We start from the raw sequence: 27,013 nt of genomic DNA, 5'->3' as shown, positions 1-27,013 counted from the left end.
TTAGCTAAATGGACAGTTTCAATCAAGTTAACTATGTTAGTACAGGCCTATTCTATACCTATTCATGCCATAATTCTTTCATTAGCACATTTTAATATTGAAAGTAGCATAGCACATTTAATGTTGTAAGCTAATCTCTTTATTTTCTGTTAACCCTGTTTGGGTCGCTCACTCACTCGCTTGCTCACTCACTCACTCACTCACTCACTCACTCACTCACTCACTCACTAACTCTCTGTACATATGAATTAGCTGAACTGTGGTTCCTTTTTCAATATTGGTCATTAAGAGTACCTTACTGAGAATGAAATGCTCCTTTAATCAGATGTTTAAATGTTACATATTGAATTACTGATGTTTTTATTCACATTTTGAATGATCAGTATTTGTTTAGTTTGATATAAGCATCTATATTTGCATGTTTTTCTAGCATGCTGTTGTATTAATAAAGCCTAATTTTTTGTATGAACAATCAGGCCACTGACATGAAATTTATAGTTCAAGTTTAGGAATCTAAAAATGAAAAACTGATTAAATTACATACTTTCTGATGGTTCCCAAAAAATGACAATTTACTAGTAGGAAAACATTAGATTTTTAAAATTTATTTTATGTCATACTACTCAAATGGTGTACATATTCTCTGTGACAGGGTGGTACAAGAATGGCTCCCAGGTTCAAATAAAAAGGATAATATTAATAAGGATTTATACCTGAGGTGGGAAAATGTGTTTTCACACATTTTAACATATCTTTCATGTTGTGGATTAAAAAAAAGGTTTGATCTAGATTAAAAGTTTGAAAACTGCAAAGTGCAAATGGCACCTGTTTCATAGAATGACTCTACTATTGATGGTGTAAGCATCCATGTTGACTTGACGTCATACGCTGCGCTCATAGTTGAGAACACAGTTTTGACTTTCTGAGTAGGAATTCTCAGTTAAAGGTGCATTTTATTGTAATTTTGCAGTCCAAGGTGGGAAATTCCAAGTTCCAAGTTTCAGTCGAACACAGTATAAGCTGCAACATACTATTGGAGTAGCAAAAAAGCCTGTGTCTTCAATGGAAATATGTGAACTCTGTGCTGTGGTAACACATTTGATACAAATACCAGTCCAGGAGGAGTTCAAAAAACCACACTTTGAGTGCAGGGGGTCTTTAAAGTAAACATGTGTGGACGCAGTTGAAAGAGTATGCTGGATGGTTTTCACCACCAGAGGATGAAGTGGCTGCTGCCCTTACACTCCTCTTTCTCCAAATGCACTAAACTAATTGACTGCAGTCTCCTTTATGTCATTTTAATGGCCCCCCTTTTCATTCTTCACATGATAAAATCACTTAGCTTGTTTTCTTTAAACTGGCACTCAAACATCTCCAATCACATAGCAATTTTATGTCTGATTACTGAAACAATTACTGCACAGGCACCAAGTTAGTGCTGCCAGGCACAACAAAATGCTCTGATGAGACAGAGAGAGAGAGATGGACCCATCAGTGTGCAATTACTATATAAGATGAATTATCCATTGATTAGATAATACAGGCCTGATTTTAGAGCTGTCTTTTAAACCAAACACAATTGTCACCTGTTGGGGTTTAAAATCCCATTTTGTCCCTGGACTGTTTGAAAGCTTTTATTGTTCCAATTCATTTTGACCTCTCACTGCCTCTGTCCTCTCCTCTCTCCCCTCTGTACTTACTGTAGTTTTATTTTTTTCATTTTGTTGATGGAGAACATTTTCAACCTTTTCCACGCTTCAACTTCTTGTTCTTCTCTTTGTTATTATTCTGTCCCTCACTCCTGACCTCCCTGTGCTTCGCTGTTAGCCGAACCATTCGTTCCTCCCCTTGTCCTTTTCTGTTCTTTGAGAAGTGATTTTTTTCTTCTCTCCTGCATCTTCATCCAAGCAGTGTCTTACACTTCTAAAAATAATGGTGTCAAAAGATGAAGAACATTAATTAGCCTTCTAACTGTAACCCAACTTTTGCCTGAGATGGCATGCCTATAGTAAAAAGAAGCACTGTTCCCACATACCTTAGGCTGTAGTCAAGATCTTGGGCCAATCCCATATCTTATTTTCACCCCTACCCCTTGTTTTCGAGTGTCACCTTGCCCCTTGGAACAAGATACTAGCTGTTCTCTGTAGGTGACCCTGCCAGTGATAATAGAGTTAAATTTAGTAAAATTTGCATTATATGGGGGGGCTGGGGGGGTGTGCAATAATTATTTATTATTGCCCACCCCTAATTCTTTGGTGATATGAAGCTGAAGTCAGCTTTTGGCCAGCTTCTTGTTCGAATTTTGTTGTTCCACCTTAAATGGAGCACCAGGCGCTTCAGGCGTCAGTTCTGCTAGACTATCTAAGGTGGAATGGGAAATTTATCTAGATAACTGCCGAGACATTAGCATACTATTAGTGATTGTTTTATGTTTGTTATGAAGAAAATGACCATTATACATTGAAATGACATTAAACTAAGACAAGACAATGGTTATTGTAATTTTTTTGGTCGCTTGATCAGCCATCTTGCTGTTTTTTTTTTTTTTTTTTTCTTATAACACTGTTTGGAGTGAGACTCTGAAAGACCTCAGTTTGGAGGACCATGTAGCCCCAACACTTCACCCTACCCCTTTATGTCAACAAAAATCAGGACACCCTACCCCTGGGTGTGAACGTGCAAAACAAAGGGGTAAGGGCTACGTGGTAGGGGCAAGGGGTGGGTCTTGGTCTCATTTGAAATGTAGCACTCAAGTCTCCCAACTATCAGGATAACTGCATGAATTACTGACACAGAGTAACAGAGGCTAAAATGGAAGACTTTGTTTCTGTCTGACTCATAGATCTCTAAACTGATCTCTGACTCTTGCCATATTATTAAGACCATGTTTTAGATCTTGCTCATTCAGTGCATGTTGCAAATGAGAAGATTGTAAGTGCTGTGAATAACGGCTCATAAAATGGTTCATGGGAATTGACTGCTCAGATTTTAAGCTGTCTAATGGTATATTGCATCATTGTTTCACTGGATGATTTAATGCATAAAAATGAGGTATAAAAAAACAGAAGTGAGCACTTTGATGGAAGTGCGTCAGTACCAGTACAGTAATCTAGAAAATCTTAAAAAGTACAAAAAACACATTATGTAAAAGTTTGTTTTCCTAAAACTGTATTTAGGAACTTTTTTTAACCTGTCTGAATGTGTCCTTGTGTTATTTTTTTCTGGGCAGACGGGCGGCCCCATCAGCGGAGTTCTCAGTGGACCGCACACGTCACCTCATGTCCTTCCTGACCATGTTGGGGCCCAGCCCTGACTGGAACGTGGGCCTCTCAGCCGAGGACCTCTGCACCAAGGATTGCGGCTGGGTCCAGAAGCTGGTCCAGGACATGATCCCGTGGGATGCAGGCACTGACAGTGGGGTCACTTATGAGGTCAGTGTCCAGGTGACTCACTTCCCCTCTGTCACACAGATGAGTGATGCTGGTTATGCAAGTCATTCCAGGGAAAGCCCTCTATGTGACTTTGAGTGATTGCTGGAGCTCAGTTCTGAACTTGCTGAACTGCAGATGGGTTTGTGTGTTGTGGGGTTGGGTTGGCAGCTTACTGTTCACTGGAGACTCTGGGTAATGTGGGTTTTTGACTGTCACATAAACATATTTGCTTTTTATTTAGTGTCAAGATGTGGGGTATCATATACAGGGATGTGGGAATTGTTTTGAGTTGGGGGGGCATTTCGAGATTTGACAACATATACATATAACTGACATAACATGCTGCTCACTCTCTCTCCTTTGGGACAAATGTTACGCAGCCATTCAGCTATAAGCTGAAGATTTAACAGTCCAGTACACACAAAGTAGAACATACAGTGGTTGAAAGAATCATATTAAATATATTCAAAACAAGAGACATTATTAAATTACTTTTTAAAAACTTTTTAAACAATATTAAGCAGCTTTGGGGCACAGATGTAACTCTTATATAGATATAGCTTATAACTCTGCATACACTTTCACACTGTTTCACACTTTTCACATGTAAAGCTGCTTGAGTTTTACTGACACACCCCCGAAGTGGCCAGCACTTGGTAAAGGAATGATTCAGCTCACTGTAATGTAATGAAAAAACAGTGTTAACTTTTCAGATTTTGATCATATGCAAATAAAATGTAAACTGAAATGACAAACTTCACTCTAAAACAAGCACTTGTAGATTTTTACTATGCTCAGATTATTATTTTAAAATTATTTTTAGCAGTTGCAGCCCCTCAGCACTCTCACTTTCACATCCCTGGGCATATATACGTATGCAGAAAGTTTGTGTCCTGATCAAATTGCATGTTATGTTGATTTTCTAAGTGAAAGTAAGTTAAGGGAACAAACCTATGGTATTTTTCAGCACATTTAGGGGTAGAATTTCTATTTATTTGCTGAGGTTCACATTTTGAGTAAAAAAAAATACATAAATATAAAATGTACCATAGTATTTGTGTTTTTTTCTCAGTATGCTAAATTCAGCAAATAAACAGTTATTGTGCTTTAAAATGTGTAGAGGTGTGTCCTCTGTAGAGGACAAGTGAACTTATTTTCACTATTTTAACAGCAAAGGCCCCCAAACTTTTGCATAGAACTGTATACATGTGAGTGTCTATAATTGAAGCCTGTAGCTTTTGTTAAAAAGCACTTTTGCTCCAAACATTTTAGGGTAGCCCTATTTTTCCTTGTTTTAACCCTGAAAACACACACAAATAAGTGGACAGTAAACCAAAATAAGCTTTTTATATGTTTAATAACAGGAAGTCGATGTGAATATGTATTTCATTTTATGAGTAAAGATTTGGACAGTCGTAATCACAGCATGACTCTGCCATCTGCTGGTGTGATGGATTATGTGAGGGAGGAAACATCTTTCAGTCATAACCTCTTTGTTAATTCCCTTTGCCATGGCTCATAATAATTCAATAAAACAATTATGCATCAACATAAAAGAGCCAAATCTATGGATAAAAGATGAGATTCTTTGATCAAAGTCCTGTCATCCTCTGTGCCATCCTCTGTGCTGCCTTTGTCTGAGCCGCAGGGTAGCGAATGGGTCCAGCAGGTAGCTTATCATTTACGGATTGTGAAGTTTGGCCACTCTCAGTGGGGAGTTGATACTTGTGTGATTTGTGTGGCCCCCTGGCTGTGTGTGGTGGATTTGTCCCCCTGTTACTGACCCTGCCACTGCAGAATAGAACAAATCTCACCATGTGAAGCCCAAAGAGCCATGATGATAGTTCTGCAGTAGAAGGGACTCTGTGATGTAATGGGATTTAACACTAGCAGGGAGACACAAATGAACAAAGCAGAAGAAAAAAACACAAATTGATGTGAACATCAATAGTGTATTAAGACCGATGAATTTATCATTTGGAGAAGAGCGTAGTTATATGTATTTAATTTTATACAGTAAAGGGCCTATATCCTGGAAAAACAAATTTGCCTTTTTAATAAAAGGATGTAGTATTTGATGTAGTATATAAGCATTGTTAAACATTGTTTCCAGATGTACTATTCACTCTTCAGTTCATATGGCCTATATTTGAAAACTGGGCTACAATAACAGCCACTTCCAGTTCATTGTTTTTGTGATAACACATTTATATCCACCTTCAGCTTAGAGAAGTTACGCTCCATCCATTCACACTGACATTATAAGAAGTGTTTCAGCTTGGACTGCTTTTTGAATGAGGCACAAGAGAGGGGAGGCAAACACTGTTAGAAATAAAGGTACTGTGCAGGTATATTTATCATTCATTAAGGTACAAACAAATGTAAATGTACCTCAAAGGTACCTTAAATAAGTTTTTCCCATGTGAAAAGTACGTATTTGTACCCTTTCAAAACAATGTTTTGAAACAGAACAATGAAATAAAAAGCCTGGAGACGAGACGTGGTGTGTGGAGTCAGTAAAACCCGAATATATAATTGTAAAGGTACTATTATGTTCCCTGACTGAAGGTACTGGGATGTACCTTTGGGGGTACCCTAGTGACAAGAGGGGTAATGCCCCAGTGATCACTTTCTTACCTTTATTTCTGAGAGTGTGGAAAAAATAAAATACAAGACCAATATATGATGCAGGTAAATTAGTTCAGTTGTAGCACATTGATTCTTTGTGTGTTTTCTTCATGCAGTCTCCCAACAAGCCTACATTCCCCCAGGAGAAGATTCGTCCTCTCACTAGTTTGGATCATCCCCAGAGCCCATTTTATGATCCAGAGGGGGGCGCTATAACACCAGTGGCCAGGGTGGTTGTGGAGAGAATCGCCCGCAAGGTTTGTTCTGCCATCATTCTGTAAACAGAATTACATGCTTCAAATATAGCAGACACATTTTTGTTATTGTTGCCAAAACTTTTACATTTTTGAGCTATTTTGAGTGAGGTTTAACAGTACACTGTTCACATGTCTGGTTTCTAGCAGCTTTAGACTTAGCTGCTGTAATATGTGTCTTGTGAGGCGCTGGATATTTGTTGTTTTAAATGTCAGTGTACAGCATTTGCTCCACAGCCAGACAGTTGGCCTTAAACTCTGCTCAGTGATTTGTTATTGCAGACATGTCTATTTGCTGTCTGAGGACAGATACTTATAAGTTATTAATACCTCACCCCGTGTGGGTGTGTGAATCAATACACTGCTGGATACACACCATTACTACGCTAGCTGAATTAAGTCCATGACCCAGCGGGCATCATCGGATTTTATTTTAATGAATTCTTCTGATGCGGGGTCCATGGGTACTGTGCAACTCAAGGTGAAACCTTCAGCCTCTTGAACATTTGCTAGCTCTGTTATGATATCCGTCCAAGGGTGGAATCTTTCTGTTTTCTGATGATGTGATAAACATCTGCAGGTAAGAGTGTGTTATGCTTTGTGTTCCTGTGGCTACAGGGTGAGCAGTGCAACATCGTGCCTGATAACGTGGATGACATAGTGGCAGATATCGCTCAGGAGGAGAAGGAGGAAGGTCTGCATATTTCACTATATATGCTTCTCAGGGGCCTTAATCAGAAACAATGTGTGTGTGTTCATGCATGTGTACATGCACCTTTATATATATACGTCCTTGTTTCTAAACTCCTTGTTTATTTTATCAGCTCCTCTCACATATAGGTGCACTTTGTACTTCTCGACACTTCTTGTACTTCTATACATCTGTTTCTCTGCATACTTTGTTAGCCCCCTTTCACACTGTTCTCCATTGGTCAGGTTCCCCACAGGCCCACGACAGAGAAGGTATTATTTGGGTGGTGGACATTCTCGGCATTACAGTGATACTGGCGTGGTGGATGCATCTTAGTGTGTGTTGCGCTGGTACGAGTGGATCAGACACCGCAGTTCTCCTTCCGTTTTTAACACTTTGACCACTGACCATCTACTGTGTCCACTGACTTCCTACTCTATTAGACACTATTACCTTGTTGGTCCATCTTATAGATGTAAATTCAGAGTCTCATCTTTTGCTGCAGTTGGTGGACTATTCTCAGTCCAGCAGTGACAATGAGGTGTTTAAAAACTCCAGCAGCAATGCTGTGTCTGATCCACTTGTACCAGTGCAACATACACTAACACACCACCACCAGTGTCACTGCAGTGCTGAGAATGATCCACCACCCAAATAGTACTTGCTCTGTGGTGGTCTGTAGGGGTCCTGACCATTGAAGTACAGGGTAAAAGGGGACTAACAGATTATGCATGGAAACAGTTGTACAACAGTTTGTAATTGTAGAACTATAAAGTGCACATACAAATAGGTGTACTTAATAAAGTGGCCGATCATTGTATGTATGCATGTGTGTGTTTGAAAGTTATAATTCCAGTAGTCCAGTAAAATCTCAAAGAGCGTTCTTAATTTATTTAGGTTATAGTCAATACGGCCATTAAGTACAAGTTATTCATTTCTCAGCATCAGGTAAAAGCTGAAAAAATCATACTTAGCAGAAAAATGTAAAAATATATAACTGATATAATATCAATTGTTTCAGTATTAGTGTGGTCACCTTTTGACTTTATTACAGCTTTCATTATTTTCAGGAGACTGAATTTAATTTTTTTCATAGAAATCTGAAGGGATATTTTTCCACACCACCAAAGTTTAGTCTTAGAAGTTGGTTGAATTTTCTTCCTCATGATCCAAGAGATCCTAAACACATTCAGTGATGTCCATTTTTCTAAGCACACCAGAAAGCTTCTGTGTTTGATTAGCACATTTTTTTTCTTTTTGTCTATTCCCTTTTCTTCATAACTGTTAGGCATCCCCTTTTCATATATTTTTGAATCATGTTTTAGTCAACTACCTGTTTTTTCACTTATTTTCTCTGACTTTCCCCTTCCTTATGCAACATGGTCTCCTACCTAATCTCTTCAGAAGTATCTTCTGAAAAAAATGAGTAACATTTACTTAATGGCCATTTTGGCTGGAAACTAATTAAATGAGGGGTGCATTTTGCAGTTTTTGTTAATTTAACCAGGACAACAATTGTGGTGTTCAAATTTGCCAGTTCAGTCTGTGTTGCTGTAATAGAAATAAGTAGAGAGTGACTGTCAGTTTTGCAGCCTCTATAAAGACTGACACACAAGCATGAAATCATCAGAGCTTTACAGTGCTTTATTGCTGGGAGTTTTGCCAGTACTGATAAATCTGTACGGTGGATAAATCACTTGAGCCCTACTGTGCTATGCATGCCTGTGTGTGCACAAATGTATGTGTGTGGTTGAAGTTGTGGGTAGACATGATGTGTGCCAGATGTCCTCTAGTTTGACTTTTGCATATATTTTGGTCTTGGACTCCTGTCTTTTTGGAAGGACGTTGTAGCCCACAGGAAAGGTCCTGCAGTTTTTAGATTTCCTTTTTTAGTCTCGTCTGTAGCTTTTTACTCTCTCTCCTTCTCGCTCAACCAGACGACACTCCTGAGACATGCATTTACTCCAACTGGTCACCGTGGTCAGCTTGCAGCTCCTCCACCTGTGAGAAGGGAAAGAGGATGAGGCAGAGGATGCTAAAGGCCCAGCTGGATCTGAGTGTGCCCTGCCCACACACTCAGGACTTTGAGCCCTGTATGGGACCTGGCTGCAGTGATGAGGGTGAGCATCGTGACCTTAGTATATCAGGGCCTGACCTCTTTGAACATTTCGTTACCTCGACTGATACAGATTTTAAAGGAGACATAGTAAACAAAACTGTTTAACCTGCCAGTTCACATAAACATTATTCGTCATTTTATCTGCCATCCAGGAAATTGTGATATATCAAGCCTCTACCATTTAACATATTTCTCTTTTACAAAAGGATGTGATTCTACAGGCTGTTAGAATTTGCAGCTCAATGCTGCATCTCTAGAGCAAATGTCCTACCCAACTCAAAAGAACATTCTAGCCTTTATACTTTCACTGCCGCCTCTGCAGTTTCACACATGGACATCTCTAACAGACAGAACAGTGTAAAACAATGATGTAATGTCACATATCACTAAGATTACATGTCTACCATAGTGACTGCTTTAGCAGACTCTGGTTGATGTTGACAGGCTATTTGTGGACTAAGTGGACCATATTTTATCCTCACTACAGTAACATGGACATATAGCTAACAGTCTCCAGTAATAAGCACACAGACTTTAAGCTTTACTGAAGGAGTTACTGAAGCATCTAAAACGAAAAATCCAAAATGTAGACTATATTTCTTAAATGTCTGTTACAAGCTACAAATGTTTGTGTTTAAGATGAAGAACTGTTATAAAACGTAAATATATGGTACATTATCTTGGTGCTAACATATCATTGAAACTCCCACTAGGATGCAAACAGAAATTAGCATTATCTTGGCGGTGACAAATGAGAACAGTGAAAGCTACAACATGAATAACAGGATTTCCAAATTAAACATCTCTATGTGATTACATACTTGTCTACACGAATGCCACACTTGCTACTCCTACCCGTCTTCTGAGAAAGGCCAATGAGAGCAATGGTCATTAGTGTACAAAATCGACACCCAGAAAATGACCTTTTCTTTACAGTTAATGAAACACATCCAAATAAAAGTTTTACTTGGTTCATACTCTGTAAGTGAAGCACAGCAAAATATAAATATAAATATAAATATAAATAAACATAAATAGCCTTTGAAAATTCCAGTAACCATGAATATTGGCTAATATAATTTTTATATGGCTTTAAGACTTCAGCAGTCTTAGTTAAACATGAATTTACTCACTGATATGAGTGTCAGTTTTCAAATAAACTGTTAGATGAGAACCATAAAATCCTCAGATGTGAAGAACTTTTCCATGTTGAAGACGTATCTTTATTGTAATATAAAACAAGCAACTTCGAAGCAATATTAGTGGATTAGCATCTGGATTTTTTCCAGTACCTATAAATTATTAATATCATACTTAATAGCAGCCGACCAATATATACGTTGCAACGTTACCTATTCGGTCTTGTGCAGTCTTTATTCTCTCTTATATTGTCTTACTGAGAACATGCTAACATTATAACTGAGTATCTTTAATGTTGACCTGGAGGCTTTGTCTCTATAAAATACTGTACTTTCTCTGTAGCTTTATATTAGGTCATTCTTTGGGGAGCAGATCTTTCCTCCTCATCCAGAGTTTGTGGTCAGAGGTGCATGAATGGGACATCATGGGTCATCATGTTTTACTGAAGGACATTTTGAAAAAGTTCTAAAGTCATAATAAGAGAGGGTTTTATGACGTGACAGAACCTGCACATCACGTCTGGACAAGCCTCTGGCTTTCCTTTTTATGGGCTGCTGCATTGATTTCTGCTTGGAGACGTTAAAAGGTCAAAGCTGATTCTATACAGTTTTTATTCGCCAAGAGGGATCAATGAAAACCCCTGGCTCATTTGTACACTGGCCAATAAAAAGAGCGAGCGAGGTACCATATGAGTAAGTGTTTATTAGGCCCTGGGTAGTCTGGAGTGGAGGGGAGTAGGAAAGAGAAATTTTATGCCATCTGAAAAATATGGAATTATGGAGCTACAGTGTTTTCACTTGCACTGCAGGGAGTTGGAGATCCTTTGTTATGCAAACCTAATATTAGCACACCATCTCCTGCATGAGTCTCTTTCTTTAGAAATTTAGATTAGCTCAGCCACTCTGGATCTTCTCTTTGGTTCTGTTCTGCTAGCCCTTCTCGTAGGCCTCTCCTGCAGAATAATAGAGTCTGGTGTCAGTCTGTTCTAGCAGTTTTTTTCAGAGAGAAGTCCTCCTATCACGTACAAGCCATCACCACCGGGCGGCTTCACTTTCCTTAGTGTTTAATGGGCCGTTAACAGCTATTATCGATTGATGATCATGTGCCTGGACTGATAACGGGATCTTCTGGGATGGCATGTTTACCCATGGCATTTTAGTAATGATTCTGTTAGCATTGACTCATCAAGCAGAACTAAGTAATACCTCTAATTTAGGAGGGGTGACTCTGGGGGAGAGGAGAATACATTTGAGGTTTTGAGTATTAATATTTGAGAATTTAATTTTATAAAGAAAGAAAAAATCTGATTTACAACATTTCCTTTTCTATGTGGATTTAAATGTGTGCATGTTAGTGATGTTGTGCTTTGACCTTCCACACAGAAAGCTTTTGACTTGTGCCTAACAAATCTGTTGGGTTTATGCAAATGTACAGTCGCATGTTCTCTGCACCGCACCAATTCACATCAAACCAAATTACATGTTTTATTGATAAAAATAAGTAAACACGTCCCCTACAGAGAACAAATTTCTGCACATTTTAGTGCACAATCACTGTTTATTTGCTAAATTTAACATGCTGGGATGTGGCCTGTGCAGTTATCGCACATTTTATATTTTATGATTTATTTTTCCAGATATGTTTAAAAAAAATACTGCATTAAAATTTGCAGAAAAATTACATATATAAACTTGTTCTCTGCAGAGGACGCACAAAGTAATTTTTACTTAGAATATATGCAAAACATATGATTTGACCAGGGGTCCCATATGAAAAAAAAAAATATATGGACATATACACTGATCAGGCATAACATTATGACCACCTCTTTGTTTCTACACTCATTGTCCATTTTATCAGCTCCATTTACTATGTAGGTGCACTTTTGAGTTCTACAATTACAGACTGTAGTCCATCTGTTTCTCTGCATACTTTGTTAGCCCCCTTTTACCCTGTTCTTCAGTGGTCAGGACCCCCATGGACCCTCACAGAGCAGGTACTATTTGGGTGGTGGATCATTCTCAGCACTTCAGTAACACTGATGTGGTGGTGGTGTGTTAGTGAGTGTTGCGCTGGTCTGAGTGGATCCATGGGAGGTGGTCATAATGTTATGCCTGATTGGTGTATATTTCAAATACATTCCCCATATGGAAAAAATAGATTCCGAATATATTTTGCATATATATATATATATATATATATATATATATATATATATATATATATTCCACTACTTTTTAAAAATTTCTGTATAATCAAATCATTAAGATGTCAAACAAAGTCATTCAGAGTGGTCTGATGTGAAATGCACCATTCTAGAGCTTACCAAGTTAGAATTGATCACCACTATTTTACCATTTATTTAACACTATTTTACTATGATCAGTATTACTTATAAAAACTCAGAAGACACGTTTAAGTTTGTTGGTTATTTTGGATTTGCAAATAAAATTGCTATATTTGTGTTATTGCTTCATTAGACATTGTGACCTCTAGTTCAGAACCATTGTAAATCAGAGCTAGTATGTTTCCCTGCATTAAACCAATTCACATCAAACTAATCTGAATAATATTTGTCTACATCTCAACAATTAAACTATGCAGAAACCTAAAAATTCTGAGGAATTCTCCTTTTAGGGTTAAAAATGTGAAGAGTTCATGACTTTTTTGAATGTGTTCTAATTGTAACAAACTTCAAAGCTGATCTCTCTGCAAACTACCCTTTCTCTCTGACTGTCCCAGATGCTACAACATGTATGATGTCGGAGTGGATCACTTGGTCGCCGTGCAGTGTGTCGTGTGGACTGGGCATGCGCTCCAGAGAGCGCTATGTAAAGCAATTTCCCGAAGATGGTTTCGCCTGCACCCTGCCCACTGAGGAGACAGAGCCATGCACAGTCAATGAGGACTGCTGTGAGTACACAGATTTATTATATCATGCATACTGAATTCCTGCCTTTAGTTAGAAAAATTGAACAGTGATCAAAACCTGAAACTCTAACCTGTACCACTGCCTTTTGCCCTGAAAAATCTAATTTACCCCAGAAATAGTCAACATGTTTGGCACCTGAAGTTCTGTTCTTTAGTTTTGCACTGGAGCTGTGAGCCTGATGTAACTAACAAGTAATGGAAACGTACACCCCACCAATTAGCATCAATCAGCATCAAATAGATATGTGGTTTCTAATGCTGTATGACATACAGTTATCTAGAAAAAGGCACAAAAGTAAGTTTCATAGCTAAAAAACCATCTTGAACCCTAAATTTTGTCCATGCTTTTTGTCCATTTGTAAGCTATAAGCTTGCATAAGCTACAAAAGCTTTGTATCTTCAGTGCAAAATTAAAGAAGCAAACATCAGAAACCAAATATGTAGTGGCAAATCAACTACATTAGACAGATTAGACATTTCACTGAAACATGGCTTTAAGTTGTTTACTTGCTCCTATGTCCAAGCCCAAATATTGAATTTGCATGAGCAATCCGATTAACTGTCTCTGTGCTGCTGTATCTATCATGCAGCTCCTAGCAGTTGTCTGGTCACAGAGTGGGGCGAGTGGGATGCCTGCAGTGCCACCTGTGGGCTAGGCATGAAGCGTCGGGAGCGCATGGTGAAAATGCCCCCATCTGATGGCTCCATCTGTGGGGCAGAGGTGGTGGAGGTGGAGAAGTGCATGATGCCAGAGTGTCGTGAGTTAAACCCACAAGCATGCACGCACACACACACACACACACATAGTATGTGGATACACACAGGTGATTTTCTCTTGATACAGAGCTGAACAAATATAAATGGTAAAGGCTGGTGGCTTTTTGGGGGATTTTTTTTTACCCAGTTTTCTCCTAATTTAGTCATGTCCACTTCACTCATCTCCCCCTATCACATTATGCCACAAAGCTGGGAGGGTGAGGGTTAGCTTGTGCTTCCTCTGAGACACATGAAGCACTGCCACACCTTTTCAAATGGCTACTATCTCAACATTAATGGAAAGCTCTGCATGCTTGGAGGAAAACATTAACTGCCAATTCTATAACATCAGCTACGGACACCCGCTTTGGCTAGCATCATTTTGGGTGATGGGGAGAAAGAGGGCTGTCCTACCCACCCAGACAGAGCGAGACCAGTTGTGTTCTTTTGGCCATGGATGGCTATGGCATCGCCAAGGATCAAACTTGCACTCATCCAGTGATAAGTACCAACATTTAGATGGCTGCACCACTCGGAGGTCCAAAAGAAACTGCCAAAAGAAGAGAATGCCAAGAGTGCGAAAAGCTGCATTAAGACAAAGAGAGGCTACTTTGAGGAATCTAAAATAAAAAGCAATTTTATTTCCACAAATGTCTGCAAAAAGTGAAACAAAGACAATCTTCTTCCTTCTTTGCACAAAATGTCACTGCATTCTCAAGAGCCTGTGTGCCTTTGGCTGTGAGGGACAGGGACTCTGTTTTGACAGCATGTTTTAGTGCTGTTTTTGGCGTCTTGTTTTGACAGATACCATCCCATGCTTACTGTCTCCATGGTCTGACTGGAGTGACTGCAGTGTGACATGTGGTAAGGGCACACGCACTCGCCAGCGCATGCTCAAATCCCCCGTGGAACTGGGAGAGTGCAGCGAAGAACTGGAACAAGTGGAGAAATGCATGCTGCCAGAGTGCCGTGAGTAAACACACATAGGCACAAACACATTTGTACCAAAATTATAAAATGATACAGCTTAGCTCCAAGCCCTAAAAGGTGATGTACATAGTTAAAATGCAATTTACTGCACTCCAATCTCTCCCTAAGAGGAAAATGCATGCTGCCAGAGTGCCACGCTACATACACAGGAACACACATACTCACACGTGCCAAAATTAAGAAATGATAAGGCTGTGTTTACCTCCAAGCCCTAAAAGGTAATGTGTGTAGTTAAAATGCAATCTTCAGCACTCTTTTTACCCCCCACTCACAAACACAGCACATCTCTGGAAATGAACCAATTTGCTTGTATCATGTTTTTAATGCAAAGCAAGAAAAAAAAGGAAAGCAAAAAATTCCACAAAAGTCATTAGTTATGGAGGGATGCAGCTCTGCCATTACTGTGCAGTGGGGAATGAATTCTAATCAGGTGGTTGGCAGAGTAGCAGAAAATACAGTCTGCCGGTCTGCATCGTATTAAATTCGGTTTGAAAAATAAATTGAAATTGGGAAAAGTTTAACCTCGCTGAGCTTGTTGGACATGAACATTAGTTTTTAATTTTACTGCAGATGTGGAAACTGTTTTGAACACAATTTAGAATTGCTCCGCCTAAAGCTTCAATCAACATTCAATGCAGCTGGCAAGTTTTTGGTATAATAATAGAGGCATTCAGACTGTAACCTTGTGCCATGATGTATCCCCTCTGGAGACACAGCACAGTGATGGAAGCACGTTTTGCTTTGGCTCCACCCATGCATTATCACACTTATTAACTCTAGTATATATTTTGCTTTTTATTGCTTGCCATTTTTGTGTGTTTCTGAGCTGTGTCAGTTGTTATTCTTGGTTTTGCCATGTTTGACCCTAGCTCTGTTTCTTAGTTTTTTTGATAATGGATCTGCTTAGTTTCCACTTGCCTGCCTGTACACTGAATATTGGAGACAGTCGACAAATTTTAATGGCTCAGTAACAGCAGTATCTGATCTTTTATTAAAACTGTTTACATCACTGTGCTCTTATCACACCACTGCTGTGGAGGTGAGCAGTATTGTGCAAAAGTCAGAGACCACCCTTCTAGTCACAACGGCCATTGAATACAAGTTACTCATTTTTCAGTGTCAGGAAGCAGAAAACAAATATTTTGTAGAACATTATACAGAAAAATTATACAACTGAGCATAATATCAACAACTTGCAGCAGTAAGGCATGTTTTCATGAGTAAATTAGGAATCTAAATGTCTGCAATGTGGAGCTAATTTGCTGAGAAAAATTAAAACAGCACAACAGCCACTTGTAACATATATTTCACCAAAACTTAACCAGAAGAACTGGAGTTCATTTTGAACAAAGCTCAAAAGAGCATGTCCAGGTTTCTTGAACCTGGGCAGACACTTATGCATTCCTTTGGCTGTTCAACCAACCAACTGTCAGATTCCAGTGATGAAGATGCAGTTCAAAGACTCAATGGGTGCATCCACAGAAGCAAACTGTGGACAAATTCATCTACAGTGATGGACAACATGGCTGTTGAGTTTAGGCAGTGCCCCTTGCTAGGGCTCACCTTTAATGCACCTTTAAGACACCGCTCCAGGGTGGTATACGATTTATAACAGACTGCCATCCAGTCCAGGGACACTACCGTTTTGGAAGAAGACAACAGCCGTGGGCATTCCAGCCAACCCAGTGCTCTGTGCTCCAGAAATGATGTTATAGACCAGCGCTCTGGCAACCTGGAGAGACCGAGAAACTCTCAGAAGAGGCAAAGGGAGACAGATTCTGAGAGTGATGGTGGTGACAGCAGTTATGGCACTGATAGCAATTCCAGCAAGAGCAGAAGACCAAACTGGTGTGACACTCACTTTTGGTAGAGCAATAAAATGATTTGAAATACTGAAAATAGTTTATTTCCTATTTATCATTGCATTAAAACATAAACCTAGAATATAACAATCATGTTATATGTGATTGTTATGTCAACAAGGTGAAAATAGACTATAACTAAAGTTACCTTCATGGCAAATCACACGTGGCTAGTTATTTTTTCTGCAATCACGTCACATTATTAGTCAAAGGGACAAAATGAGAAATATAGCTATATCACTATCTTTGTTGTAATCATGCCGACTCATATCATACAGTGGTGCCACAACAGTCTCTAGAGAGTTTTACAGTTTTAAGACTAGGAAAACCTCCTTCTCAGATCCTAAAGGTGGGAGGCACTTTGCGGGAGGGAGATAAACAATGCTGGATATTGTAGTAAGAGAACACAAATGGACAAAAACACAAAAAGTATACAAAATCATTAATTCTATCAAGCCACGTAGGCTGGGGGATGCACTACTGCACTACAGAATATTACACAACATGACAAGTATCATATTAAATGCTAATTTCAGGCAATAATACCTCTTTAACAGTAGCTAGCTAAGTGAATGTCTAAGCTGGGTTTACCTTGTAAAACTTTTCCTTTGCTTTATAATTAGCATGTGAACAAAATTTAAATCTGCCATCAACCATGTAACCTAAATGTTATATCCGTTCAGTTAGCTGGTTTGTCATTGACTAGCTACTATATTTGTCTAGCTTGCTGACAGCAGGGCCACATTAAGGTCTTCTGATTCCCCTGAGCATTAGTAATCACACTCACACTGCTGATAATAACACACCATAAGACAAGCTATGACACCAAAATGGACAAGTATTATTTCATTCAGTTTTATATCTTATTAAGTTAAATATATTTTATATATTATTAAGTTAAAACACCCTTCAAGTTTAAAATACCTTTCATGTCAAGTTAAAGTATTGAGCGAAGAATTCAAAATACAAGTGTTCAAAGCATATTTATTTGCTTAATACTAGTGCTCTTAATACATTTTTTGTCCATCTGGAGACACAGATGTTTACATCATTTAAAGAGCCCAAACCAAATTGTGAAATAAAAGAGTTTGATGTGGTACATGAACATAAAATTTCAAACTGTAACATTCACTCCTCAGTCCATACTATCCCTATATTGAAACTAAGCTGGAAAAACAACTTGTTTTAAATCCATTATTTTTGTGATGTCACACAATCCAATGCATTTAAATGTATCTCCCTATTCAGGCTACAGCAGACGTACCCCACCCAGGTCCAAGTCTTCAATACCTTTAGTTAGGAAACATAATTGTGCCACATTTCATTGCTGATTTTTCAGTTGTACTGACATTATACACCCAGTCTTGACTGCAAATACATACCTCTCCCCTTCAAAAAAGGTTTAAGGTAAACAGTTGGGACAGAGATCATTTACATATATCATTCTTAAAGGCACAGTAACAAAATAGCCTGTTTGAATTCTAAAGGATAAAAAAAGGGTCAGAAAATAGTCATGTGAAAATTAATATGAACTGTTTTTGGTAGATACGGCCACACGTCATAAGTGGACCTCAGGGGGAAAAATTAACATACAAGAACATTTTGGGCCCTCTGACACCATGAATAAAAGAAGACTGCAGGGACTGCAGAAAAAAGAAACAACTAAGAAGTTGGCAGTACTGCCTCAAGTTTGCTGAAAGCATGTTCTGTTCATTTGTCATAAAATATCTAAACTGAACTAACATTAGCTCCTTAGCTAAGGACTATTTTATTTATATTTAACAGTCTAGCTAGTTAGCTGATGTTATAATGAGCTAACCAGCTGCAAACATCAATGACTGCATCCATTTTGAAGTGAAATTTTTATATGTATTTAATAATTTGTAAAATTTATGCTTTAAGACAATGGTTTTACCAAGTGGTAATAAAATTATATGTGAAACGTTTATTTGGTCTCCGTGTTCTGTGAGCTTGCATGAGCTAAAAAGCGAGTTATGATCACTTGATTTAAATCTAGTCTTTTGGTACATGGCACTACTGATTTTTAACAAAACCATAGGAAATCCAAATGATCACACAATCAAATTCAATTCGATTTAAATTAGTATTTAGTAAAATTGTAGTAAGTTGCACTAATTTCGACGTACAGTAGTGTTATCACCCAGTGATACATTTTTGTTTAAGGGGCAAGGCCTTGATCCACCTCTCCATGAAAACATGTCAAACAGATTTAGATGATTAGCACCAGAAAGATGAGACATAATACAGTAGTTTAATTATAATAGTTTTAAGTTAAGTTTAGTACAGCACCAACACCTTTAGAAAGAGTCCCCAGACAGCTTGTTATTCAATACTTGCTGCAACAACACAATAATAGATTCATTAGCCAGGCTATATTTATAATTGACTCGGAGGTATTACATTGCTCCTGTGGATATTGTGGCAATGGTTATACTCAGTTCATCTCTCTTTGTCTTCCTCTCTCTAGCTTCAGACTGTATGATGTCGGAGTGGTCGGAGTGGTCCGAGTGTAACAAGTCATGTGGTAAGGGTCACATGATCCGGTCGCGAAAGATAAAGCTGGAGCCTCAGTTCGGGGGTGACCCCTGCCCCGAGTCCATCCAGAGGAAAAAATGTAAGATCAGAAAGTGTAACCAAGGCAGTGATGAGAGGAAAAGACGCAACGAAGCTCGCAAGAAGAGAAAGAACAAAGATGGAGCTGATGAGCTAGCAGGTGGGCATCATCATCACAGTCACATCTCCTGAAACGCTGTCTCTTTACTTCTGTCCATTATTGCTTGCATCAGTCTCATTAGGGGCATTAGCAACACTACAGGCCTTTAGTTTGTAAAAATTATAAGTATGAATATTAATTTATTTAAAGAGATGATGGGCAACAATGTGCTTATTAACACAAATAAAACAGTTTGACCAAATTTTGGTGCAGTAGCGTCCAAGTGTCCAACTAGCTGATTTTTTTTTTTTTAGTAATCTACTTTTTTATAAAAAACACCTATTGCTATTTCCTGTAATGTTGCTATAAATATATGCTAAAAATTAAAAAGATAAGACCATGATTTGAAAAAACAATAAAAACAATTAAATTTAACAGAAAAGTGTTTTTCAAAAACATAATCTGTAGAATGGGTAAAAAACAGTAAATATCAATCCCAATAGGTCAACATGTAACATAACCTGACCCGAAAAATCTCACCCTAAAGCTGGGCCTACACTACACAATATTCAGCCCCAATTTTAACCCAGCTTTGCCCCTTTTAACATTTTTTTTTACAATCCAAGGCGATTTTCCAACCGTGTGATCATAGGCCCACCAATATTTTCAGGTATGTTAGATTTTTATGACTCAAAATGTTCATGAATCCTGAAGTGTGAGATGGTCAGCGACGTAATTAAACAAGTGCTAGTTCGTAGTAAAATACTTCTCCAGCTGTGTTTCTCAAACACACCGTTTGCATTTTTGCTGCCTAAAAGCACAAATAGGTCCAGTCCAGTTTAACTTTTGTATCATGTGATAATGGTAGAGATTTTGTAGCTGAATGTTTGTGATACTCTTTTTACCGCCCTGTCTAGCATGCACCCTCACAACAAAATAACAAGAAATCCTATGAAGGACTGACATTCTGTGTGTGATAATCTCCATTTCCTAAATCTTTTAGAATTTAAAGTCATGTAGTGAACACTCTGCTTAAGGTAAAAAGACCAAGGTAGGATCCTCTGGTCTCCGCCCACCTAACACAGTCTTGAACAAAGCAATTACACTTTTATGCAAGTCATATGTAAATTAGACAAATTATGCGTACAATCGCTAATTCATCGCTGCATAGCAAAAAAAGGGGACATGTATTGGTTTACAAGCATAACTAAACTCAGTGTGATTGGTTCAGTCAAGTTCAGTCAACAAAGATGGTGTCCATCATGTCCATGACATCTCCAACACTCACTCTCAGTGAGACCCAAAGTCTCAAAGGATCCCAACAAATCTCCACAGAGAGCCCTTTTACCATAGGCAGCGCCACCATGTCTTAGAGGATGGAGAATGGCATAAGCAAGTATTTATCTTGTCACAATAACTTTCTCAGCAAACAATTACTCTCCAAGTTTGTCTATGAAGAGAACAAACGCCTCACAGATGCCAAAGAAATGTATTCATATGTGTAAGAAATATATTCTATAATAAAAGATGTAAATTTGATTTTAGGGGATATTGTTGGCAAATTGACTGTGAAATAGTTTTAAAAAGTCTATAATTTTGGCCTGTAATGTATGTAACATACATGCCCGTCAGTAATTCATCTCATCAACCTTAGGCTCATCATTGTAATTAGTGCACTCAGTCTAAAAATTAAGTGAAGATGACTCACACTTGTTTGTCACCTCCTTTCCTTTTCATGGTCTCTTCTACCAGGATGCAAAATGAAGCCGTGGTCTGGATGGACTGACTGTACCAAGTTGTGTGGCGGGGGGATCCAGGAGAGGCTAATGACAGCCAAGAAGAGATTCAAGAGCTCACAGTTAACCAGCTGCAAGGACAGGAAGGAGATCCGGGCCTGTAATGTTCATCCCTGCTAGGGTTGCAGAGAATCACGGGAAGGGACATGTTTTGGCTCGGGGACGGGATATAATGTCGATCACTGGCTTTCAGTGGTGCAGGGCACTCTGTTTAGGGATGGCATGGGGCAACAGTTTGGAATTTTTATGTTTTTATTTTTATTTTATTTTATTATTTTTTATTTTTTACTAGAATATAGGATAGTGACCCACAATTTATTGGAAAAAAAGGAATGATGCGAGGTGCTTAGAATTGCTGTTTAAAATACTATTCCATTTCTAGTACATTTATATCTGATTGTTGAATTACCTTCTATTGATACGGTGTGGAGTGGTGAGATTTAGAGAAGTAAATTTTACACAGTGCTGACCATGGCATATAAAATATCATTTATTTTGCAATGAGCAGCAAAAACGTTATTGTTTCATACTCACTGATCTGAAACAGAAATGAAATTGTATCAAATCATATCATTTTCTGTTTTCGCCTCTCAGATGTGTTGTACCTGTTTGAGTCATGGTCTTGGATAAATATTACGCCCAGTGCTGCACATAGTCATTGGTGGGGTTCTCCATATAAATACCTACTTCGCCTATGGGCGGGAGACTGGCATTGTGTGGTCTTTTTTATGGAGTGTTAGCTGACTGATGGCGAGTAAACATTATTCTTTTTTTGAATATTCCATAATCATAATTTACTTTCACACTTCTGTACTAGCATTACAAACAGTCTACAGTTAAAAAAGGACTTAAAACACATCACATCAGTGCACAACCACTTCAGAAATGGCATTGGGAAAAGTACTGACCGCCGTGCCCTTTTGAAGCTTTCTACAGCAATGATTTGTTTAAAGAAGTATACATAGCCATAAACACCATGTAAATGCAAGATCAAATGCAAGGCCCCATCTTTTCAGCCAAGGCAAAAATCTAAAGCATTAGAATGAAGGCACTCAACTGAATGGTGGTACTACAGGATGGAAGGCTCTGGAAGTTTTTACTCAATTCTCCGAGTGCCAGTGTGTTCACTCTACTCTTCAGCCATCGGGTGAACAGTGAGACTGTTTATGTCATTATTTAATTTGGACATTTTTAGATCTTGGACTCATTTTAGAGGTAATTTTGCCGTGCGTGAAACCTAGCTGTGCTAAATATAGAATATATGAATATTCTTTTTGCAAGATTATTGTAAAGTTGTTGTTTTATGATATTCTTAAAAGACAATAATGGATATAAACCAATTCAGATAAATAATAGAAGTGTTTTACCGTATCATATGTTATATCCCACATATATAAAAGCACAGCTAACCAGCCATTCCAGCATTTTTAAGCCTCAAAAAATGCTCTTTCTAGAGAAACAAATCTGTGGTGTATTTTTACCTGGCTGTAATACGTAGGTGCCATATTACTGGTCTCCCTTTGATTTTGTGCATTTTTCTTGATCCCTCTTAATTCTTCCCCAGGAAATTTTTTGAGATTGTAATCCAAGATTCTTACCAAAGTGTTGTGTAGATGTTTTATAGTTGTCTTTCACCATCTTTGCTCCCTCTGACATAAAAAAATTATAATATTTTGGAATATTCCACCTTTACAATAAAAGTGAATGTGACAAAGTGCCTAATTCATTTTTGTATTATCTGTGACTTGTTTTAATTGAAGTCAGCATTGCAGATGTGCTTCAGATGGTTATCCACCAGATGGAGCCAGCAAGATACCAAAAATGTAAAATGGAATAAATAGACAGCTCTAGTTGCAGCCCTTAACCACAAGGTAGCGACAAAGGACCATCACAATGCACATGAAAAAATAGTGGCCTAAAGATCAAATAATAAGCATTTGTGGAGGCGAAAAAAGGGGGCAGCTTGAAAATATATAGCTATAGGAATGTCCCACTTTAACACTAATCACTATCGACCCAGTGCAGCTTTTCATGTACCCACTGAATGAGGTTGCCATGGTAACCTATATATTGCACTAAACCCTTCTAAGCTGCAGTCCCTTTTGACAAAGTCTGCTGCTTTGCCCTCTTGGCAGAGCTCTTCCTTAAATTGTAGCCAACACTGAAACAAATTACAGGTTATGATAAAATTGCGTTTTAGAAGCAGGAATTATTTCCTTGTAGAGAAAAATTAGTTAGCGATAACATAAGGAAGATAAATCCAATTTATTCTTATGCAATATCGCAAATCCAGGCCCTTTGTTTGAATGTTATGTGTGTGCCTTGAACACTTATAACCTATTTTCCCTTCAGCTTTGTTAGACTCAAGATGTGTATGAGGGGAAGGAAACAATAATGGCTGCTGTTGTGTGGAGGATTTCATTTAATGACACACTGAAGACCCACAGGTGCACTCACCAGCCTTTAAACCTTTACATATCTGTAACTAGATATTTCAGTATAGCCTCCAGTTCTTTACAAGGGATGAGATGATGGTGGTGATGATGATGATGATGATACATATGCATGTATCTAGTGTGTGAGTGAATTATTCAGTACTCGCATGCCAGTGATGTACATCTCTGTCACTATGGTAACAAGAGACCCTGTTCCCACCCCACTACTGACACTGCCTTCACAGAGCATGGCTGGTAATTGTTATGGTGATATGCTGTTGACATGCGTGTTAAATGTCCATTGAAATCGCTTTGGACTGTGGAGTGCATGGGTGAGTGAATTGTGTCGCAAAATAGTGGCTTGGCTCATTCTGATGTAGTCTCTCTCTCTCTCTCTCTCTCTCTCTCAGTATCTCTCAGGTGCCTCTCTCATGTAGAGTCTATGGCAGCAGGTGTGAACTCACAGTTGATTGCACTAGGTTTCAGGCTGTCAGTCATGCTCAAATAAATGGAACTCCCAGTGCTGCTTGGGCAACCTTCAACATATCTTCAGTTCACAGTGGTGCTATCAGTAAAGGCTCCTAATTTCAGCACCACCATGCAGATAGCATGTGTAGTAATTATGATTTACTGCAGGGACCTCTGAGGGTGTGTCATTGTTTTGTAGTTCACCATTAAGCATGGGTCCAAGCCATTTTGTCAATGGGAAAAATGAATGCCATTTATAAAAAATCTAATGTGTGGTTAACCATTGAGCTCCAAAGGCTATGCATTTTGTCTTATGCACATCCCCCCCCAAAAAAATACTAGTGTTGTTTCAACTTTGAGGTCAGTTAGTAGTCAAACCTAGAAATATCGCTACATACAGGTGGGTGACATAAGAAAAACCATGGGCCACCATGAGTTGCCAGATTGGCTTCACTATAGCATATAATTTAATTTTTTTTTCATATTCAGCAAACCATTCAATGACCCCTCGTGCATTGTGGATTAGGGTACTGTTATCCTGGATGAGACCAAATTCATACCCCATTAATGAACCCTCTTTCAAAGTCCTCTTGCCGTCAAGATCCAAATCGAGGTCAACTGGGCCTGCACAGCAGTTTGACATATCCTACAGATTGTGGTAGGATGCTAATTCCTTAACTGTATCATGCAGTACACCTGTCTGCAAACATCTTCACTCATTATATTTCTGCACTGTTATTGTTTTTCTTTTAATTTGTCACCTGTCTGTATTACGCTACATCTAAGCTGACCCTTCTGCACATTTAAATGACATGTGAAGAGCCTTTCAAAGATTTCAAAAATCTTCACATAATGCAAAGGTTCTTCTTGGAACCTTAGTTTTTTTTTAAACTTCATAAAGGTTCTTTGTACTCTCACATCTTACTTGCAAAAATCTTTTTTTCTGATATGCTTTGCATCATGCAAAGAACTCTTGTGTGAGTGTGAGAACAACTTTTTCAACTTGTTCAGCCTTTGGTGCTAGATTCCTGCAGTGCAAAAATAATTCCCCTCCAGAACAGAATAAAAACATACACAAAACAATCTAGCTCAGGAAACATGATCATTAGCTGATGTCACTGTTTTCCATTGCAAGAGGTAATATTAACTTCAACTCATGTTTTTCCACTTGCTTATTTGGAGTTTTTGGGGGGACTTTTCAGTCATGCTAACTTATGCTACACCCATGGGCTAATGATAGGCTTGTTTTCCATGTGAAAATGTTGATTAGTGTGCTATTGCCTTTACTTTGAACTTTGCCTTTACAAAGAAATAAGTCTACATTCCCACCCCCATTTAACCTTAAAATTCTCTTGATTGTCCCCAAACACTGACCCCCTGAGACCGGCAGCCTCACCACTTTGGCAGTAGTTTGCGCTATTATGCATATCTGTCAGAAAATACCTTGTAAGCACGTTTCCCTTCTCCTGTTAACGTACTATTTTGGAGAGACAAGGTTAGTGACATCAATTAGATGTACAGGAGTATTAGCTTGTAGCTTGTAGCATGTATGCAGCAGTATTGAAATTCCGGCTACTTAATGGTCTCATAAATCAGAGGACCCTTGACATTCAGGGGAACAATTGCACATAGACTGAAACTGTGTTGGCTCTAGAATATTTTTCTTTACCACAGGGTGTGAGTGAGGTGATTTTTGAAAATGCCATTCTTAAAAAAGCCTAGACCTCAGGTCTTTATTTAGGCATATTGCCACCTATAAAATGATGAATGACCTCATAGATCTGCATGTTTACACTACATGGTGGTGTAGCCGACAAGCTGACCAGTTGTTCATAAGGAGTGAGCTACACAGTGCGTTATGTGATACTGCTGTAAAAGAATGCTGTACATATATGACAGCTTGGTAAAAGTAGCTTAATACATAAAATGTGCAACGATGCTTATGAAAGCTCAGATTTGATATTCAGATGATCATATCATTCCCACCAACTTCACTACTGCTAGTTGAATCAGCTGCTTACTTCACTCACTCTGACAGTTCCTACAGCATCCTACCTCCAACCCGTCTCCGCCCTCATTCTGATAAATTTAGCCTCTGTCTCTGTTGTTTGTGCCCATAAGGGGTTCTCTGAGTCACGTCATGTCTGGACTCTTACCTCCCTGCTCTGGACTCCAGCCCACAACCACTATAGAATGTTCTCCTATATAGTCTGGATATAATCCCTTTTTATGGTGCAATAATCAGCTGCCATTTACAATGTGTGAACAATTCATGATGCATGGAGCAACAGAAGTGGTTCCAAATTGCTTGAAATATCTCATTACTTTGAAGGTAAAGAAATAGTGTAATGAAAAATCTAATTTTCACAATTAGCATCAAGCTAAATAACTTGACCAAGGCATGTTTGGTGTCTGAAGCTTGCTTTTTCAGTTTTGCAGTGCAGCTGCGAGGCTAATGTAGCTCATAAGTAACAGAGGTCAATGTCACCGAACATCTTTTAGTCTCATACACTCTTAAAAAGATGGTTCTCCAAGGGTTCTTTAATAAAGAGAATGGTTCTAAATAGAACCTTGAACCATTAAAAGAACGCTTTGTTTGATTAAAGGGTTCTTTGCATCATGAAAGGGTTTACAGATATACAGCACCAAAAAGGGTTCTTCTATTGTTACAATGTCAAACTTGTTACAATAGAAGAACCCTTTTTAAAAAGGTTTTATATAGAACCATCTACAACACATTCTCCATCAATCTGAAGAACCCGTTCATGTTGCAAATAACCCTTTAATCATGCAAAGTGTTCTTTTGAGTGTTTGTGGTTCTTTATTAGACCATTGTCT

The 27,013-nt window shown here is 38.5% G+C and overlaps 1 protein-coding gene across 1 annotated transcript in view; it reads left to right on the top strand.

The window, feature by feature from the left end:
• Nucleotides 1–22,989, top strand: part of spon1a (spondin 1a) — a 131,005-nt gene extending 108,016 nt beyond the window's left edge. The window contains exons 8-16 of the mRNA XM_036585481.1: nt 3,230–3,431; nt 6,176–6,316; nt 6,932–7,007; nt 8,942–9,124; nt 13,006–13,176; nt 13,785–13,952; nt 14,755–14,919; nt 19,291–19,536; nt 21,229–22,989. Coding sequence (XP_036441374.1) covers nt 3,230–3,431; nt 6,176–6,316; nt 6,932–7,007; nt 8,942–9,124; nt 13,006–13,176; nt 13,785–13,952; nt 14,755–14,919; nt 19,291–19,536; nt 21,229–21,392 — 1,516 coding nt within the window. The 3' untranslated portion in view covers nt 21,393–22,989. The remainder of the gene's footprint in view (nt 1–3,229; nt 3,432–6,175; nt 6,317–6,931; nt 7,008–8,941; nt 9,125–13,005; nt 13,177–13,784; nt 13,953–14,754; nt 14,920–19,290; nt 19,537–21,228) is intronic.
• Nucleotides 22,990–27,013: the final 4,024 nt, after the last annotated feature.

This window comes from Colossoma macropomum, unplaced genomic scaffold (assembly GCF_904425465.1).
Source record: "Colossoma macropomum unplaced genomic scaffold, Colossoma_macropomum, whole genome shotgun sequence".
Taxonomy (NCBI): domain Eukaryota; kingdom Metazoa; phylum Chordata; class Actinopteri; order Characiformes; family Serrasalmidae; genus Colossoma; species Colossoma macropomum.
Note: the sequence above shows the minus strand (reverse complement) of the source record. Positions and strands in the feature narration are given on the sequence as shown.